Here is a 19,840-nt window from a genome sequence, read left to right on the forward strand (position 1 = left end):
CCTTTTCACTGCATTTGCTTATCTAGCCTCCCTTAACTGCATCATTACTATTCTCTTCAACCTCCCATAACTGCATTTTACTATTTTCTTCAACCACTCCCTGGGGTAGCAAGTTCCATAATCTCACCACGCTCTGGTTAAACATGTTTTTTCTGAATTCCCCATTAGATTTCTTGGTGACAATTTTACATTAGTGGCCTTGAGTTTTGCTCTTTCCCACAAGTGGAAACCACTCTTCCTATGACTACTATCAAAACCTTTCATAATTTTGAAGACCTCTATTATGTCACCTCTCAGCCTTCTCTTTTGAAGAACAAAAGAGACCCAACTTGTGCAACCTTTTCTAATAGGTATAACCTCACAGTTCTGATATCTTCCTCGCAAATCTTTTTAAAATCCTATCCAGTGACTCTATATCATTATTTTATAATTTGGCAGCCAGAATTTTGCGTTGTGTTCCAGGTGTGGTCAATACAAATTCAGCATAACTTCTTTGCTTTCAATTCTATCCTTTGAGAATAACCCTGAGTACTTGCTATTTTACGACCTTGCTGGTATACTTTTCGTGATTTGTGTTTTTGTATTTCCAGATCCCTTTACTCCTCTACCCCATTTGGATTCTTATTTTCTAAGGAACCTCTTTTAGTTGTCTTACCAAAATATGATGCTCCACATTTATCCATGTTGAAATTAATTTTCCAATTAAATGCCCATTTTGCAAGTTTGTTAATAGCTTCTTCTCCTCAGTTCTCAGTAATGACTAATTCTCACCACATCACTCCCCCCAATAACTTTGGTTTAACTTGCAAATTTGGAAATTGTGTTTTTGATTCCAATGTCTAAGTTGTTGAAATCAATTATGATCAACAGTGGTCCCGGGACTTAACTTTGCACAGGATTCTGATTCCTAATATATTTGACATATATGTGACTAATAGCTGAATCTTACCCAGTCACATTCAGTCAGAAATTTATCTCCTAAAGTCAGCTACGCTTGGATTCATCAGGATTCGGACTTTGATATACCTGTGATGATTCTGACTTGGTGGTATTTCTGCAGAGGAGATGTCATTACAACAAGTGCAGTTGATGCTGGCCACTTGGAAGCTTGTGGACTATTGCCATAGAAAGAACTATTGTTACTTGACAATGCTTCTACAAGACTCTACTGACCTAACCACTCCCCAGTTTGCATGACTTGCATAGTGCTCTGGATTTACCCTTTGTACTCTATTTTGTAACTTCTATACATGAATAAGATTACCTATGATTTTTGTTCTACTTAAGGCTAAAGAGAATGAATTTTTGTAGTCCACCCCCTCAAATGACGAATCTAGACATCAGGGATGAGCTTTAAGGCTTCTCTGCATCTCCTGTAGCTTAGATGTGTGCTTTGTTTAGACGACCAAATATGAATGCAATACTGAAGGTGTGGCCTGGTCAGGGTACTGACATTATAGCAACCAAGTGCAATGGCATAAACAAAACTGCCGCTGACAAAAATAGCGCCTAGAATGAAATAAAAGCACCCTCGTCACTTCACAATATATAATAATATATGCCACGGGGGTGATTAGGAGGCTGTGATCTAACTGATGGGTAATGATGGCGCTTGTAAGCAATTCCAGCTTCACTTTTATGTTTTTTTTTGTAAGATCGTCTGAACCTCTTGATGTGATTACAGCCTTGTAATTACTCCCAGGTACCCTGGTTTTTTTTTCATTTTTGTGTCTGTGGCAGAGTGATTTCTCTGACATTCAATTTTTTCTAACCCTGAATTTTAGCATGGAATAATTTTCATATGGGCTTGGTATCCCATGAACAGCTCCAGCCCAGTTGTCCCGCAAAAGTACCCAGTTACTATTTTCTGCCCATGTCAAACAGTATCCAGGTGTAAATGCTGCATTATTTTTCATAATTTGTTTCCCTTTTCCCACTTTTTTTGTGTAAGGTAATGGACAACGTAAAGCAGCCCACCCTTGGAATTTGCTAGTGTTGAATCTGGAACTACTCCCAGCAAATTCCTCAAGTACTTCCAGCAAGAGTTGCCTTTGCTGTTGATTTTCAGAACCTAGAAACAGTTGGCGCTCTTTCAACCACATGAGCCCGTCGCCATTCATTTTGAGGTCAAATGCTGTGTCTTAACTTCACCTAGCCTCCTTGGTTCCACATCCTTTAATAACCTTAGCTAACAAATATCCACCAATCCCAGTTCGAATTGACCTCCACAGCCTTTTAGGGGAGAAAACTCCAAAGTTCCACTACCCTTTGTGTGAAGAAGTGTTTCCTGATATCACCCCTAAAATGCCTGGCTCTAATTTTATGATTCTTCTTCATGTTCTGGAGTTCCCCACCAGAGGAAATAATTCCTGTCCATCTACTCTATCAGCTCTGTCTTATTCACGAGGACTTTTCTCTCAACAAGTTCGACATACTTTGCGCACACATTAGGAATGACTGTGAATCAGTTGAAACACTGCTGACACACACAGCGGAAATTTCCCTTCCTGCCCGCCACGAGAATCGTAGCGGGCGGGGGTGGACCATGCAAAGGTCCGTTGACCTCGGGTGGGATTTTCCAGTTTTGGGACGAACGCGGCCGGAAAGTCCCACAAATAATCTTGAATCTTCAGCATTTAACCTCACGTGATAACATTAGCTCCGCAATCCTATCACACAAATCAGACCACAGTGCAACAACTTTGCCCACGTTCCTACACTGATGCTGCTTTGACTGGAGATGGCATGATGCTTATGGCCAAAGAAAGAGAGGCTATAACCATCAGGAAAGACTGAGCAGCCTAAAACTCTTTGTCCCAGAAAGGAGAAGGTTGAGTGAGGGGTGACCTTATAGCAGCCATTAAAATTACGAAGGCATTTGATAGGGTAGACAGAGAAGGATTTCCATTTGTGGAAGAATTTGAAACCAAGGGTCATAAATATAACATAGTCACCTAATAAATCCAGTAAGGATTCTTTACCTCGAGTGGTTAGAATGTGGAGCTAGCTACCACATTGAGTAACTGAAACAAAAAAGCCTTTATAAATTTAAGAGGAAGCTGGCGAGAGAAAGGAACAGAAGAGTATGCTCAAAGGAGCAAAATATTCAACAGGTTTTGCAACGTCTTTGGAGGGCAAAAATAATTTATGGTCAGGATTTTACCGCCTCGCTCGTCCCGAAACCATAAAATCCCACCCGAGGTCAACGGACCTTTCCACGGTCCTCCTCCTCGCCAGCTCCGATTCCCGTGGCGGGCGGGACAGTAAAATTCCGGCCAATGTTTCGGGTTGATGAACTTTCATTAGAACTGGGAACAGTTAAAAATGTTTGAAATGTAGATATATTGTCAGATGAAGTAGGGTGACAGAAAAATTGTGTGGAGCGTAAAACACTGGAACAGACCAGTTGGACAAATGTGTTAATTGTACATTAACTGTGCTTTAATTGTATAGTGATGGACATAAATTGCCATTCACTTGAACCCCTAGTGGCAGCCTGAAACTGGTGGTTAGGTTAGGACGTCTATGCTTATAATGTGTGAATATGTGACTAAATGTGTGTAAAGATTGGCTCAGTTCTGTCCTTCACCAGCTGGCTTTCTGAACTAAATAATATAAACCCATAAAGACCAGCTTTTATCCTTGTTCACTGCAGTTAACTGAGGCTGCAGTTGAGTTTTTTAAATTCTTTGATGGGATGTGAGCATTGCTGGCAAAGCCAACATTTGTTGCCCATCCCTAATTGCCCTTGAATTGGGCCATTTCAGAGGAAATTAAGAGTCAAGCACATTATTATGGATCTGGAGTCACATATGGGTCAAAGAAGGTAAGTGCAGCAGATCCCTTTACCTAATGGGCATTACTGAACCAGATGTGTTTTTACGACAATTGACGGTAGTGTCACTGTCACCATTACTGAAATGAGCTTTCAAATCCTGTTATGTTATTGACAGAATTTGAATTTCACCAGCTGCCATGGTAGGATTTGAACCCAGGCCTACAGAGCAGTAACCTGGGTCTGTGAATTACTAGTTCAGTGACATTACCACGTTTACTATCCAGTCACCCTGCTGGAAATTGTATTTGTGTGTGTGTGTGCGTGCGTGTGTGCATGCGTGTGTGTACATGTACATTGGGGTGGCAGTCCCAGCTGTGGTGCCTTCCGCACGTTGTCTAGCTTCTGTGAAATGAGGAGTAGCCACTTACCAAAGGACTCTGTGCCCACAGATTTTTACCCAGCAAGGAAAAAAGAGAAGTTGTCTGTATTTATATAACAAGTTTTCCCAAATCATAATTACATCATTAAACTTATCCTGCAAAAATTTCTACCTTATTTCCTTCATAATTTCCCTGGGGGTTTTTTCTTGTGTGCTCAGAAGATTAAAATTGCGCAGATTTTGGTACCAATTGAACTATTAAAATCTTCTAGCTAAACTGTGAATAAGTAACTATAGCTAGTTAACCCCAGTATGGTTTGATTAACCCACAATTACCACTTCCCCAGTGGGCCCCATGGGTTGAAAATTGCTAGTTTGGTCACATCCACATGGAGGATACAAATCCCTCACTGTTCCATTTCACACACCCTTTAATATCCTCAGTTATAAAAGTGCTTGGTCTTGTTAGTGACCTTGCTGCAGAACACCAGGATGCACTTTCTTTCTTTTATCTTTGCATTGGAATAACAATTCTCCTCATTGTTCTTCCTATCTCCCTGTGCTATTTTAAAAGCTATACATAATTTGCAGGAATCCCTGCAGATGCGCAAATGCTGAATCCAAATCAATTTGCTTGGGAATTCAGACTGCAGTGTGTGACCGGCACCAAACAGCTAAGGCTATATTGTGGCTCAGCAACATAAACTGTAAATGGTGCGACTGTGGAAGTTTGCAGTTTCTGTGTTGTAGTAGCAACGTGCTGAGAGGTGTCCTTACAAATAAAATATCCAACCAGCTTTATTTTTAGTACTAATCTCTCGTCTGCAAGCCCTCTCCTTAGACTATTGATTTACTTGCTTGGGGTATGGTTCCATCCAAACCAGTGATTCTCTGGGACCTCATCCAAGTATCCATTCTTTATGTGACTATTTACAGACTGTTCAACTGCAAGGCAAATCACAGGCGAGCTCAATTCTAGCCTCGCTTAGCTTTGATCATGGGGTAGCAATCGGGAGCAGGAACCCTTGCTGGGTTTCCTCTCCATGGCCCAGGGCACTGAGGCAAATAATCACATATTTTAACCCTGTCTCCGCTCACTCAGCGCGCATCAGGGATTGAAACTGGAACCTCTGCCCTCAGCTACTGAATGACAGTAAAATGTGGAGTTGCGCTCAAATTAATGATATTATTGTGACTGTCTGGGACAGAGTGGAATGATCAACAGGAGTAATGTGAAGGCTTTAAAAATGATTTTAAAGCAAACAGCTGAACTCACTTAAAATGTACATCAAATGTGTAGCCTATCATAATGAAATCTTAAATCACATAACACTCTCATGATGTCTGAAATTACATTTCATTGATATAATGTGGCTAACAGTTTTTCACTGTACTCTCAAGAATCCAGCCTGTGTGGCCAGTAACATAAATAAAAGTTCCTTTCAAGTTTCCTGCTACCCAGTCATTTTAGTTCAAAATTACATGTTAGTGCAAGGCCACAAAAGCCTGAGCGAGACACTCCAGTCATCGCTAGCTTCTGGGGGAACACTTTGTGCCACCAGCATTTCCATCCCACCCTGTAGGCCAGCCCTCATCTATCAAACCCAGGCTAGAGAGGAAACACCCAGATAAACATACCACAACGCTTAAACTTCCAATCACTCTGTGTTTCCGCTTCCAGAGCCTATAATTAGAAACCCTTCTCTTCCGTCTGTTCCCTCGTGACGCAAATGCTTTTTGTGGCTTGGCACCTTGTTGGGGCGTGGGTTAGTTTTTGGCCCGTCCAGTGTCTGGCTTGGTGTTTACAGACTCTTACTACAGCATAAATAGCACTTTCTAATTCTATACCACCTCGTCCCCTTTTTACACGGATGATCTCAGCATTACTTACTTCCCTCCCCTTTTCCTCAAAGCAGTTTTTTTTTCGCTTTAAGTAATTGGTGTGAAAAAGGGGAAACGGTAAATTGGAGTGAAGTAAGCTATTGCTCTTTCAGTCAAAACACGTTTCCAGTGATTGAAACCAATTAGCTGTTTTTACAAAAGATAGCAATCTGCGGGCCTTTTCTTCTGGTGTGACTCCCCCCGCTTTTTATATTAGATAAGCTGAACAACAAAGCAACCATTACTAATCAGACTTGCACCAGCCGCACCCTTGGTGCTACAGATTTGCAAAGAAAGGATGATTATAAACAGCCCTTCATTGATAGCACGTGTGTTGTGTTAGCAGCACTGTAAAGGCCGTGGATTCCAGAAAAAATCGCTAGCTTTAGAACTCACTTCAAAAGGGCTTGAACATCCCCAAACAAAGTGCAATATTTTAAAGGGAAACAATGAACAGATCATAACTTGTTTCCATGGCTTCATTAGCTTGGACACGTAGACTGAAATGCAACAATGAGAGCATTCATGACAATCCCAGGATTCCCCTGTAAAAACTGACACACTCTTCGGGCTCTCTGCAAATATTGACACATTCCTGGAGACCCCCTGCAAATATTGGTAGCCCCCTGGGGATTGTGTAAATATTGACTCTCTCCTGGGGCACCCTTTGCCAACTTCCAGAACGCAGTTAGCAAAAGGTGAACAGAGTATTATAGAATGCTTTAAAACGTACTGCAGAGCAACAGATGTTACATGTTCTTAAGTCAAGAAATACGAAACGACACATAAACCTCAGGATGGAAAGACAGAATCTAGGACTCCCTCCACCACAGTGGCAGCACTGTGCATCATGTACACAATGCACAGCAGCAACTTGCCAAGGTTCCCCCGAGAGCATCTTCCAAACACACACTTCTATCTTCTACAAGGACAAGGGCAGCAGTCTTTAAAGTTTATTTATTAGTCACAAGTAGGTTTACATTAACACTGCAATTAAGTTACTGTGAAAATCCCCTAGTCACCACACTCTGGCGCCTGTTCGGGGACACTGAGGGAGAATTTAGCATGGCCAATCCGCCTAACCAGCATGTGTTTTGAACTGTGGGAGGAAACTGGAGCACCCGGAGGAAGCCCACACAGACACAGGGAGAACATGCAAACTCCACACAGACAGTGACCCGAGCCGAGAATCAAACCCCAGTCCCTGGCGCTGTGAGGCAGTAGTGCTAACCACTGTACCACCGTGTCACCCATACTGCAGGTAAATGCACCACCTGCACATGCAACATTTAAATGAATATTCCCTTAGAAGGAATTTGCATTTATATAGCACCTTTCTCAACCTTGGGACATTCCAGTGGGCTTTACAGCCAATGAGGTACTTTTGAAGTGGAGTGAACTGTTGTAACGAAGCAAATGAAGAGGTTAGTTTGCGTGCAGCAAGCTCCCACAAACAGCAATGTGATAAGGACAAGATCATTTCTTTGAGTTGTTTGTTGGTTGAGCAATAAATGTTGTCCAGGACACTGGAGAGAATTCCTCTGAGTATTTTCCATTAGGATTTCTCCATGAATGGGACAATGAGTCAATTCAAATCTCACCTCCACAAAATTCAAACCTGTGGGCCAGATTAACAGAACTGGAGGGTAGATACTTCAGATCCCCCCAAGCATAGACTCTCACAATGTTGAGCTAACGACATGCCGCATGTAGAGTCATTTTCTGGTACTTTCTCCTGACAGGTTTCCTAATACCTCCTCCTCCTAGCTGCGTGTCAATGGTACACAGCTCCTGTTAGCAAAGTTCGAGAAGGATGTGTGTAGGTGGGAACTGTGAACTTTTCTTTCTGGTAATGCAAAAGAGCCCGGTCAATTTTATGGCTTGTATTTTATGGATTGGATTACAGTAGATTTCCCGAACACTGAATCTGGCCCACTTTACCCCTGTGGCCCTGTTTGGTCTTGTTTGGCATTCTGAGTGGCACAGTGGTTGGCACTGCTGCCTCTCAGCGCCAGGAACCCAAGTTCAATTCTGGCCTCGAGTCACTGTCTGCGTGGAGTTTGCGCGTTCTCCCCGTGTCTACATGGGTTTCCTCCCACGATCCAAGGATGTGCGGATTGGGTGGATTGGCCATGCTAAATTGACCCTAGTGTCAGGGGGAATTAGCAGGGTAAATGTGTGGGGTTACGGGAATAGGGCCTGGGTGGGATTGTGGTTGGTACAGACTCGATGGGTCGAATGGCCTCCTTCTGTACTGTAGGGATTCTATTTCTTACAAACTTCTCTGTTCAGTTTTGCACCTAGCAAATTCACTTATCGAACCTTGCCTTACATGTGTCTATGGTATTTACGTCAAGCACTCTATGTGGTCGCAAATTTCACATTTCCACCACTCTCAGGGTAAAAAAAACCTTATGATTTCCAGATTAGAATTTTAATGAATATCTTGTTTTATAGGTATGATCCCTAGTTGTCAACTTGTCCAACACTCCATCAAATCCCTTCATAATTTTAAAGAATTCTATCCAAACACCTTTCAGTCTTCTCTGATTTTGCATATTTTTAAAGGTAGGTTGTGGGCTTCAGCCCATTCCCATATTTTAGCACATAACCTAGGCTGTCATGTCATTGCAGGAATGATGGAGTGTTACATTTCTGGAGATACTTTGTGATATCCTGAAAATGTAAGAAAATATGTCATAAATTGAAATCTTTTCTGAAAAATAGTGTCACTATATTCTCCTATTATCAGAGGTTGTCACTATTGGATAGTAGCAATGGCACTTGGCTAGACTAGTCTCGAAGTGCTTATAGAACAGATTGCACAATGGAAGCTTTTTCCCAGGATGGAAGAGTCAATTACTAGGGGGCATAGGTTTAAGGTGCGAGGGGCAAGGTTTAAAGGAGATGTACGAGGCAAGACTTTTAGACAGAGGGTGGTGGGTGCCTGGAACTCGCTGCCGGGGGAGATAGTGGAAGCAGATACGATAGTGACTTTTAAGGGGCGTCTTGACAAATACATGAATAGGATGGGAATAGAGGGATATGGTCCCCGGAAGGGTCGGGGGTTTTAGTTCAGTTGGGCAGCATGGTCGGTGCAGGCTTGGAGGGCCGAAGGGCCTGTTCCTGTGCTGTAATTTTCTTTGTTCTTTGTTATTTATTCTTTAGAAGTCCATTTCTGCCATTAGCTTATGATGAGATATTGTTAATGCACTGAAGAATAAAACATAATTCCAGATCACATCCTTCCCTGACCAAGTTTGGACTTGGCAACCTCATTATTACATCATTATTTAGTGGTGCCCCTAATTCTGATTAGTTCCGCAGGTTTCTTATGTGGTTTCGTTTTTGTTGTAAAAGCAGATTTGCGCCAGCGAAAGCAAGAACGCCCCTTTTCTCTGGTCTACACAGAAATAATGAACTGTCAGACTAAATCAGGACTGGAAGAACATTTCTTTGCTTTAGGTAGTTGAAGTGAGGACTGGGGTTCATTTGGAGATGTGATAAATTTGCAGCAGAAATTGGGCTAATTTTGGAATAACACTCTGCCTTTCTACCTCAGACAGGTTAGTTTGAGGCTTCAAAGCAAGAGGTTCAAAGAAGGTCACCCTCCTGTGGAGTGAGCTGGAAATCAAAGTCAGTCCCTGTGTGTCAGATCGGTAACTCAACACTTTCTAGTGTGTGAGCTGATTTGGTTGTCCCTCTGTGTTAGACCTGGGGAATCACGTTCACCTTTTAGTTTTTATGACCTGAGCTGAACAGTTTCAAGAAGCCTGATGGAACTTTTGGCCTCTCTCAACCTCAGAGGATCAGGCATCTCCAAACCAATAACAGGCATTGTACGTAAATCATATTCTCACAGACATTCAAATGGAATTAATATGGAGTTCCTGTTTATTCAGCAAGGTAAGGGAAAACCTGCCTTAAACTGAGAGTTTGCTGCTGAGTTTCCACTGTATTGTGATACTTTGTCAGGCTTAGAAAATTATTTATATGCAGGGATTATCGGACTGTTTTAGAAAGAGAAAAACTTGCTCCAAGAAATTGTTGGAGCTCCCAGAAGAAGGACCATCTTCTGTTATGAAGAGTGTAAGAAATAGGGAAAACATTTTTTTCCTTTGCATAGGTTATAAAGCATTTTTGTTCAAACAAAAGAGAAATCTGTTCATGGTTGGTTGATTATGTTGCTATATATAACCAGGTAGTGAGAACTGTTTAACTAAGCTTTGAGAATACACATGAAGGGTGGTTGCTGGGGCACTGGGTTTTAGTATTTGGGAGGCAGAGATCTGTAATGCTGCATCTGCGAATGAACCAACTATCAAGGAAAATATCTGTGTCTTGGGGCAGCACGGTGGCACAGTGGTTAGCACTGCTGCCTCACAGCGCCAGTGACCTGGGTTCAATTCCCAGCTTGGGTCATCATCTGTGTGGAGTTTGCACATTCTCCCTATGTCTGCGTGGGTTTCCTCCGGGTGCTCCGGTTTCCTCCCACAGTCTGAAAGACGTGCTGGTTAAGTGCATTGACTCGAACAGGCGCCGAAGTGTGGCCACCAGGGGAATTTCACAGTAACTTCATTGCAGTGTTAATGTAAACCTTACTTGTGACTAATAAATAAACTTTTAATTTTAGCTTTTAAAACTTTTTTGTACTTCACCATCTGCCTTGGAGCCAATGAACAGGCTGAACCAGTGTTTCTGCTCACAATCCAATGTTGGCCACTTTGGTGGATCTTTAATGCCTGAATGGGCTGCTGAAAATCACTTTCAGAGCCTCTGCAAACTGCAGCAAACAGAATGTAAGACCAAAACTTACAGCAATCTCCTGAAAGTCTCCAGCAAGTTGCAGAATGGATGCTAGTTGCATAACACAAATTCTGTGCATCAGATCAGTAACAGACACTGCTAGCGCAGTGATCACTCTGATTGTGATTTCTAGGAGATTCCCCAGTCTTTTCCATTCTGGTCAGGAATACTGGTGTCACTGTATGTAGCCTTTCTTTTTAGCTTCTTTGTTTTTGTACAACCCTATCGAATGCACCAACTTAACTCAGTATAAAACTTATGGTTAAAATGTGCACTCGATGTTGAACTGATCTAATCCTCTGTGTGTCAGTGGTTAGATTTATTAACTGATGTTATTGATGTTTATTTCAGGGATGCTGCTGGTCACCACTGACACACAAGGCCATGACTTCCACGTATTTCGAATCCTGACACATCCGTGTTCATCTTCACAGAGTGCTGTGCATCACCTTTACACTTTACATCGTGGAGAGACGGAGGCTAAGGTATGGTGTGCATTTCGATGTTGGACAATAGGTACTGGGCAGGCCATAAGACCAGAAGACATAGGAGCAGAATTAGGCCACTTGGCCCATCGAGTCTGCTGCGCCATTCAATCATGGCTGATTTTTTTCTCATTCCCATTCTCCTGCCTTCTCCCCATAACCCCGGATCCCCTTATTAATCCAGAGCCTATCTATCTCTGTCTTAAAGACACTCAGTGACCTGGCCTCCACAGCCTTCTGCGGCAAAGAGTTCCACAGATTCGCCACTCTCTGGCTGAAGAAATTCCTCCTCATCTCTGTTTTAAAGATAGGCTGGAAAATAATTTGTTTGAGGGAATGCCTGACATCAGATTTCATACAGAACAATGGTTTTCAAACCTATGCATTGGGAGTTGAAATTTTATAAGCGCTTAGAGATAAATGCAGAGAAAAACAATAAAGAATACTTAAGCTGCTACTTAGAAGCATCAATTGTTCCCATTCATTGATGGACAGAAAGTCAATGCCATCTTGGAAGTCAGCTCCATCAGCTCTCAGTTTGAAAACCTGTGATGGCTGGAAAGGAGTGGGTTACATATCAGGTATGGTGTAGGTTGGAGTGCATTCATTATACTGAGTGATTAAGTTGACATGAGCAGCTACAACATTGAAGTCTGAACAACTTATCAATGTCTCCCAAACACCCTCGTCACACTTGTGAGATTCTATGTAACGCATACAGTTTTAACTTGTGTGGGCAGCTTTATCCCATTTTCACTATTTAGCCCTCATACCCATTTCTAGAAATGGGGCAGATTCTCTGCAGTGGCAGCCTTCAGGTATTAGAGGGCACAGACAGTCCATATTGTCACTGACTCGCAGCCAGGTTTACATCCCGGACCCACTCCTTCTTTGATCAATTGGATAAACATTGAAAGGCCTGAAACCCATGTTTATCTCTGAGCAGAACAAATAATCTGAGTGATAAAACTGGCCTGCTGACGGCAGGGACCCAGCTTTATCTTTGTGGCTGCTTGACTCTGCTTGTTCTAACTTTCAAACTGCTGTTATAAACTGACCTTTGTATCTGCATGAACAATTGTGATTAAGGAAAAATGTACTGGCAGATTAGGTTTCTTTAGAACCACTAAGCTGTCAATAAAAAGAAAGACTTGCATTTATAAAGCACCTTTCACAACCGCAGGACATCCCAAAGCACTTTACATCCAATGAAGTATTTCTGAATATGTAGTCACTGTTTTCAGGCTTGACATGATGCTGAACTCTTCTTCCGCCGCCTTTGTCTCCATGCTCACTTCTTTGGGCAGGAGTCCTCCCCCTGTTCAGCAGGTCCTTTCACTCACCTCCAGCATCCCCCCTCCATCTGGACCCCTCCCTCTGGCCTCTTACCTATTCTTGATCCTTTCATCGAGAACTGTCGGCGTGACATCGGCCATCTCAATTTCTACGCTCCTCTCAACCACTCTAACTTGTCTCCTTCTGAACTTGCTGCACTTCACTCTCTCGGGTCCAACCCTGACCTTGTCATCAAACCCGCCGACAAGGGCAGTGCTGTCGTTGTCTGGGGTATGGACCTCTATCTCACAAAGGCTGAGCGCCAACTCTCGGATGCTCCTTCCTACCTCCCCCTGGACCACGACCCGACCATCGAACATCAAGCCACTGTTTCCAGGACTGTCAATGACCTCATCTCCTCTGGAGACCTTCCCCCCACAACCTCCAACCTCATAGTTTCCCAACCCCAGACAGCCTGCTTCTACCTGCTTCCCAAAATCCACAAACAGGACTGCCCCGGTAGACCCATCATGTCATAAGAATATAAGAACATAAGAAATAGGAGCAGGAGTAGGCCATCTAGCCCCTCGAGCCTGCCCCACCATTCAACAAGATCATGGCTGATCTGAAGAGAATCAGTTCCACTTACCCGCCTGCTCCCCATATCCCTTAATTCCCTTAGCGATCAGAAATCTATCTACCCGTGATTTAAACATATGCAACGAGGTAGCCTCCACCACTTCAATGGGCAGAGAATTCCAGAGATTCACTACCCTCTGAGAGAAGAAGTTCCCCCTCAACTCTGTTCTGAACCGGCCCCCAATTATTTTGAGGCTGTGCCCTCTAGTTCTGGTTTCCCTTCTAAGTGGAAAGAATCTCTCTACCTCTACCCTATCCAGCCCCTTCATTATCTTATATGTCTCTATAAGATCACCTCTCAGCCTTCTAAACTCCAACGAGTACAGACCCAATCTGTTCAATCTCTCCTCATAAGCTACACCCCTCATCTCCGGTATCAACCTGGTGAACCTTGTCTGCACTCCCTCCAAGGCCAATATATCCTTTCGCAAATAAGGGGATCAAAACTGCACACAGTACTCCACTTGTGCCTCACCAGTGCCTTGTATAGTTGCAGCAAGACCTCCCTGTGTCAGCGTGTTCCTGCCCACTGAACTCATTTCCTCCCATCTTGACTCCATTCTCTCCCCTCTTGCCCAGTCCCTTCCCACCTACTTCCACGATTCCTCCGATGCCCTACGCCATATCAACGACTTTCAGTTCCCCGGCCCAAATGCCTCCTCTTCACCATGGATGTCCAATCCCTCTACACCTCCATTCCGCACCAGGATGGCTTCAAAACTCTTCACTTCTTCCTCGAACAGAGGTTTGAACAATCTCCATCCACCACCACTCTCCTCCATCTGCCTGAACTGGTTCTCTCACTCAACAGTTTCTCCTTTAACTCGTCTCACGTCCTCCAAATAATAGGTGTGGCTATGGGAACCCGCATGGGTCCCAGTTATGCCTGTCTCTTTGACAAAGGGTCACCTGGACTCGAAACGTCAGCTCTTTTCTCTCCTTACAGATGCTGCCAGACCTGCTGAGATTTTCCAAAATTTTCTCTTTTGATGCCTGTCTCTTTATGGGTTATGTGGAGCATTCCCTGTCCAGTCCTTCTCCGGCCTCCTCCCACAACTCCTTTATCGCTCCATCAATGACTATTTCGGTGCCACTTCATGCTCTTGTTTGGACCTGGAAAAATTTATCGATTTTGCTTCCAATTTCCATCCCTCTATCGCCTTCACATGGTCCATATCTGACACTTCTCTTCCCTTCCTTGACTTCTCTGTCTCCATTTTTGGTGATAAACTGTCCACTAGTATCCAATACAAGCCCACCAACTCCCACAGCTACCTTGACTACAGCTCTTCACACCCCACATCCCGTAAGGACTCCATCCCATTCTCTCAGTTCCTTCACCTCTGCCGCATCTGTTCTGATGATGCCACTTTCCAAAATAGCACTGCCAATATGTCTTCCTTCTTCCTCAATCATGGTTTTCCTCCCACTGTGGTTGACAGGGCCCTCAACCGCATCCAACCCATCCCTCAGGCCACTGCTCTCACCCCACTCCTCTCCCTCCCAGAACTAAGACAGGGTCCTCCTTGTCCTCACTTTTCCCTCACCAGTCTCCGCATTCAAAGGATCATCCTCTGCCATTTCCGCCAACTCCAGCATAATGTCACTACTCAACATGTCTTCCCCTCACCCTCGTCAGCGTTCCGCAGGGACCATTCTCTCCAGGACACCCTAGTCCACTCCTCCATCACACGCAACACCGCACCCCCTGCCCACGGCACCTTCCCATGCAATCGTAGAAGGTGCAACACCTGCCCTTTACCTCCTCCTTGCTCACCGTCCCAGGTCCTAAACATCCCTTTCAGGTGAAGCAGCGCTTCACATGAACCTCCTTCAATCTGGTCTATTGCATTCGCTGCTCCCAATGAGGACTACTCTACATCGGAGAGACCAAACGCAGACTGGATGACCGCTTTGCTGAACACCTTCGGTCCGTCTGCAAGCAGTACCCAGACCTGTCCCTTGCCACTTCAACACATCACCCTGCTCTCCTGTCCACATGTCCGTCCTTGGCCTTTTGCAGTGTTCCAGTGAACCTCAATGCAAACTGGAGGAACAGCACCTTATCTTCCAATTGGTCACCTTACAACATTCTGTACTGAACATTGAGTTCAACAACTTCAGAGCATGAACTCTCTCCTCCACCTTCACTCCATTTTCATTTATTTGATTACATTTTAGTTCTAGTTCTTCTTCTTGCACCCCCCCCCCCACCACCCACCACCCCCACCCCTCCCTTCAGGACAACTGCCACATTCCTCAGACAGTCCTTTAACCATCTGTACCTCTGTTCTGCCATTCACGCATTCTGATCACTTAATGGACACTTTTAGCACCTTCTCAGTCTTCTCTATCCTCATTTACATTCCCTTTATCCCATTCCACCCTCCCCACCGTCACCTTCATAATATAAATCTTCGCTGATTTTCTTCGCTCTCAGCTCTGACAAAGGGTCATCCAGACTCGAAACATTGGCTCTATTCTCTCTCGATGTGGAGATGCCGGCGTTAGACTGGGGTGAACACAGTAAGAGTTTTACTCTTACTCTTACTCCATTCTCTCTCCACAGAGGCTGTCAGACCTGCTGAGATTTTCCAGCATTTTCTGTTTTTGTTTCAGATTCCAGCTTCCGCAGTATTTTGCTTTTATCAATTGACCCTTGATTATTTATTTAAACATTGCGGGAAGACTGCCAATTTTGTCACCCACCCACATATTGGGGGGAGTGCGAGGGGGAGTGTGAGGGGGAGGTGCTTGGCTGGACACCTGCCCCATTTTACATCCGCCCCCAATCCCCACCACTCCCCCACCCCGGTAAATGTGGCAGACAGTTTTGCTTAACAGGGTCATGCAAATAGCAACGATAATAAAGGGATAGAAATTTGCCTTGGGCAGTGGCATGAAGATGAGTAATATTAGATCAGCTGTCTGTTATACTGCAGTGCCTGATATTTAGTTCCAGTGCACAAGACATGGAACTGATTATAGGTGCTGGGTATAATGCACAGCTGGTCTGATATTTTATGCTACTGCCCAAGTCATCTTCAGCTGCTTCCTCAATGTCTTCCTTCCATCATAAGATCAGAAGTGAGGATGTTTGCTGAGGATGGCACAATGTTCAGCACCATTCGCAACTCCTCAGATACTGAAGCAGTTCATGTGCAAATGCAGCAAGATCTGGACAATATCCAGGCTTGGGCTGAAAGGTGACAGGTAACAATCTGTTTTAGCAATCTTGCTTGAGGAATAAATGTCCCCTTTAGAAATGTGGGCCTTATTGAGTGTCTTTTCAAAAAGATGCATCTCCCAGCAGTGCAGCACTGCCTCAGTACTGCACTGAAATATCAGCCTGGACTATAACTCAAATTGCTGGAGTGGGATTTGAACCCAAGCCCTTCAACTCAGAGATGATAATGCTACCACTGAGTTATTGCTCATATCAAGATAAGAATTTTAAGAGTCTAAAGTTAATGTTACTTCAGTTAGAATATAGAAGTAGAACCAAGGATCATGGGTTTAAACTAGTAAAAGGTAATTTTTAGATCTACTATCATGAACTGGTTGTTCACACAGAGTGACCAAAGTGTGGAATAAACCTTCTCGATAAAATAGTGCAGGCAAACTCCTGGAATCATTTAACAACAATTGAATGCTACATTGTGATGGGAGTGGGAGGGGAGGGTTCTTTCTGAATGTGTGAACTAATGTGAGCTGAATGCTGCTCCTCATCCATAAATATCTTCCTACCTTGTGACTGCCCTGGACATCAAGGCACCTTTACATCAAGGCATCTTTTAACTGAGTGTGGCATCAAGGATCCCTACTGAAACTGGAGTCAATGGAAATCAGGGGAAAATCCTTCTGCTATTTGGAGTCATCCCTGGCACAAAGGATGATGGTTGTGGTGGTTGGAGGTCAATCATCTCAGTCCCAAGACATCGCTGCAGGAGTTCCTCAGAGGAGTGTCCTAGACCCAACCATCTTCAGCTGCTTCGTCAATGCCTTCCTTCCATCATTAGATCAGAATGGGGATGTTCGCTGATGACTGCACAATGTTCAGCACCATTTGTGATTCCTCAGATACTGAAGTAGTCCATGCGCAAATGCAATGAGTTCTGGACAATATCCAGACTTGGGCTGACAAGTGACAAGTAACTTTCACACCTCACAAGTGCCAGACAATGGTCATCTCCAACAAGAGATGATCTAACCATCACCCCTTCACATTCAATGGTATTACCATCGCCGAATCCCCCACTATCAACATCCTGAGGGTTACCATTGACCAGAAACTGAACTGGACCTGCCATATAAATACTGTGGCTACAAGAGCAGATCAGAGGCTGGGGATTCCACAGCAAGTAAGCCACTTCCTGACACCCCACCGCCCCCCTCCCTGCCCCCACCCCCCCAAGCCTGAACACCCTCTACAAAGCACAAGTCAGGAGTGTGATGTGTGATGGAATACTCTCCATCTGCTTGGATGAGTGCAGCTCCAACAATTTCAAGATACTTGACACCATCTAGGGCAAAGCATCCGCTTGATGGGTACCCTTTCCATGTACTTTCAATCCCTCCATCATCGATGAACAGTGGCAGTCGTGTACACCATCTACAAGAATGCAATGGAACTCACCAAGGTTGCTTAGGTAGCACCTACCAAACCCATGACCGCCATCATCAAGAAGGACAAGAGCAGCAGATACCTGGGAACACCACCACCTGGAGGTTCCCTTCCAATTTACTCACCATCCTAATGGAAATACATCAGCATTCCTTCACTGGCGTTGGGTCAAAATCCTGGAATTCCCTCCCTAACAGCACTGTAGGTGTACCTACACCTCAGCGACTGTAGTGGTTCAAGAAGGCAGCTCACCACCACTTTCTTAACGGCAACTCGGGGTGGGCAATAAATGCCGGTCTGGTCAGCGGTGCCCACATCCTGTAAAATGAATTTGAAAAAAGACCTGGTTGAATAGTTAAATTTATTCTTCATTCTTATTGTAGTTTTCCTTATTAGCCTGACTTGTCATCCTTTATTCCAGACAGAAATTCTACAAAATTCTTGGAGAAGGCAGAATTGCACTGCCATTGTGTTTGACACTTAATGAAGTAACACCAGTGTATTGTCCACATCGGTTTAAACAATGCTGAGCCGCTGGCACTTCATAAACATATACAAACGTGTTTTTAAGATGTTTTGAAAAAACACTCTGTCAAAACATTTTAAATTTAATAGCCAGGAGCACGGTGCTCCTTCCTTGCTGTGCAAATTTGATTCCAGCCCAAGTTATATAAACACTATTATCAGTGTCTGATTGCATCCAATTCTATAGCTGCTGGGCTCTGACAGTTTATACTAACCTCAAGAATAGTAATGGCAGTACAAACATACTCAGAGTTAGGGAGATTAGGGAAGCAAAATGTTCCTAATAAAGAAGTAGTCATCGTGTAAACAGTTTTTGTGGTTTTTTGTGTCAAACACCAACAGTAATTTCATTGAAGTGATGAATCGATGGTTTTAAAAATCATTTTTATATTGTTTTTATTGCTTTGCCTGGTGCCTCAGCCAGGTAATTGCAGGACGGACAAGTGCTGTGAAATCACTGTGCATGAACAAACAAACATGTTGATATTTGTATGACATTGTTTATTCTGCTATCCTAGCGGAGTTATTAGTTTAAAACAAAGTTCCCCATCAGAACCGCAGTGGAAGGAATTTTGTTCACGCACTTTAAACATTTGCATGCTGGTATTTCACAGGGTAATTACAAAGCTGATGCATTTGACCTTTATCTCAAGGGGGCTCAAATCAAAGGTTACCCTTCAGTCATATAGAGCCTTCTGGTGTATTGCATTCAATCCTGGGCACCAAATCTTGAGAAGGCTTCGGAAGGACCAGGACATGAAGGATTAAATGATGATGACAGTTTGCATAAACTTGGCTTGGATTCCCTCAAGTGTCGAGGATTGTGGAGTGACCTGATCAAGATGCGTAAAATGTTTAAAGGATTTTATTTGGTAGATATGGGGAAATTATTTGCTGTTGTGGGAATCAGGTACATGAGTACACAATCTTAAAACTAGAGCAAGCTTATTTAGAAGCTAAATCAGGAATCACTTATTTCACACAAACAACATTAGAAACCTAGAACACTCTGTCTATTCAGGCAATTGGAACTTTAAAGATTAAACAAGGTAGATTTTTGAAACTTTATTCTTTTATGCAATGTGGGTTTTGCTGACAAGGCCAGCATTTGTTACCCATCCCCAGTTGCCCTTGAACTTGGTGGCTTGCTGGGCCAGTTCAGAGGGAAGTTAAGAGTCAACCACATTGTTGAGGATCTGGAGTCACACGTAGGCCAGACCAGGTAAGAACGGCAGATTTCCTTCCCGAAGTGAAACAGACGGGTTTTTACAACAACCGATGATACTTTCATGGTCACCAATATTGGGGCGGCACGGTGGCACAGTGGTTAGTACGACTGCCTCACGGCGCCAGAGACCCAAATTCAATTCTGGCCTTGGGTGACTGTCTGTGTGGAGTTTGCACATTCTCCCTGCGTCTGCATGGGTTTCCTTCGGGTGCTCCAGTTT

General features: G+C 43.8%; 2 protein-coding genes across 6 annotated transcripts in view; both read left to right on the forward strand.

The window, feature by feature from the left end:
* eral1 (Era-like 12S mitochondrial rRNA chaperone 1) overlaps nucleotides 1-19,840 on the forward strand; it is a 682,619-nt gene that overhangs the window by 592,815 nt on the left and 69,964 nt on the right. The gene's annotated exons all lie outside the window — the stretch shown is intronic.
* The window catches only part of bcas3 (BCAS3 microtubule associated cell migration factor), a 915,564-nt gene that overhangs the window by 296,381 nt on the left and 599,343 nt on the right, over nucleotides 1-19,840 (forward strand). For all 5 annotated transcript variants that reach the window (XR_013499066.1, XM_078224612.1, XM_078224615.1 and 2 more), the window contains exon 14: nucleotides 11,196-11,329. Coding sequence is in view for 4 of the 5 variants with exons in the window: in XM_078224612.1 (XP_078080738.1) it covers nucleotides 11,196-11,329 (134 nt within the window). In the remaining variant the exon portion in view is untranslated. The remainder of the gene's footprint in view (nucleotides 1-11,195; nucleotides 11,330-19,840) is intronic.

This window comes from Mustelus asterias, chromosome 12 (assembly GCF_964213995.1).
Source record: "Mustelus asterias chromosome 12, sMusAst1.hap1.1, whole genome shotgun sequence".
Classification (NCBI taxonomy): Eukaryota; Metazoa; Chordata; class Chondrichthyes; order Carcharhiniformes; family Triakidae; genus Mustelus; species Mustelus asterias.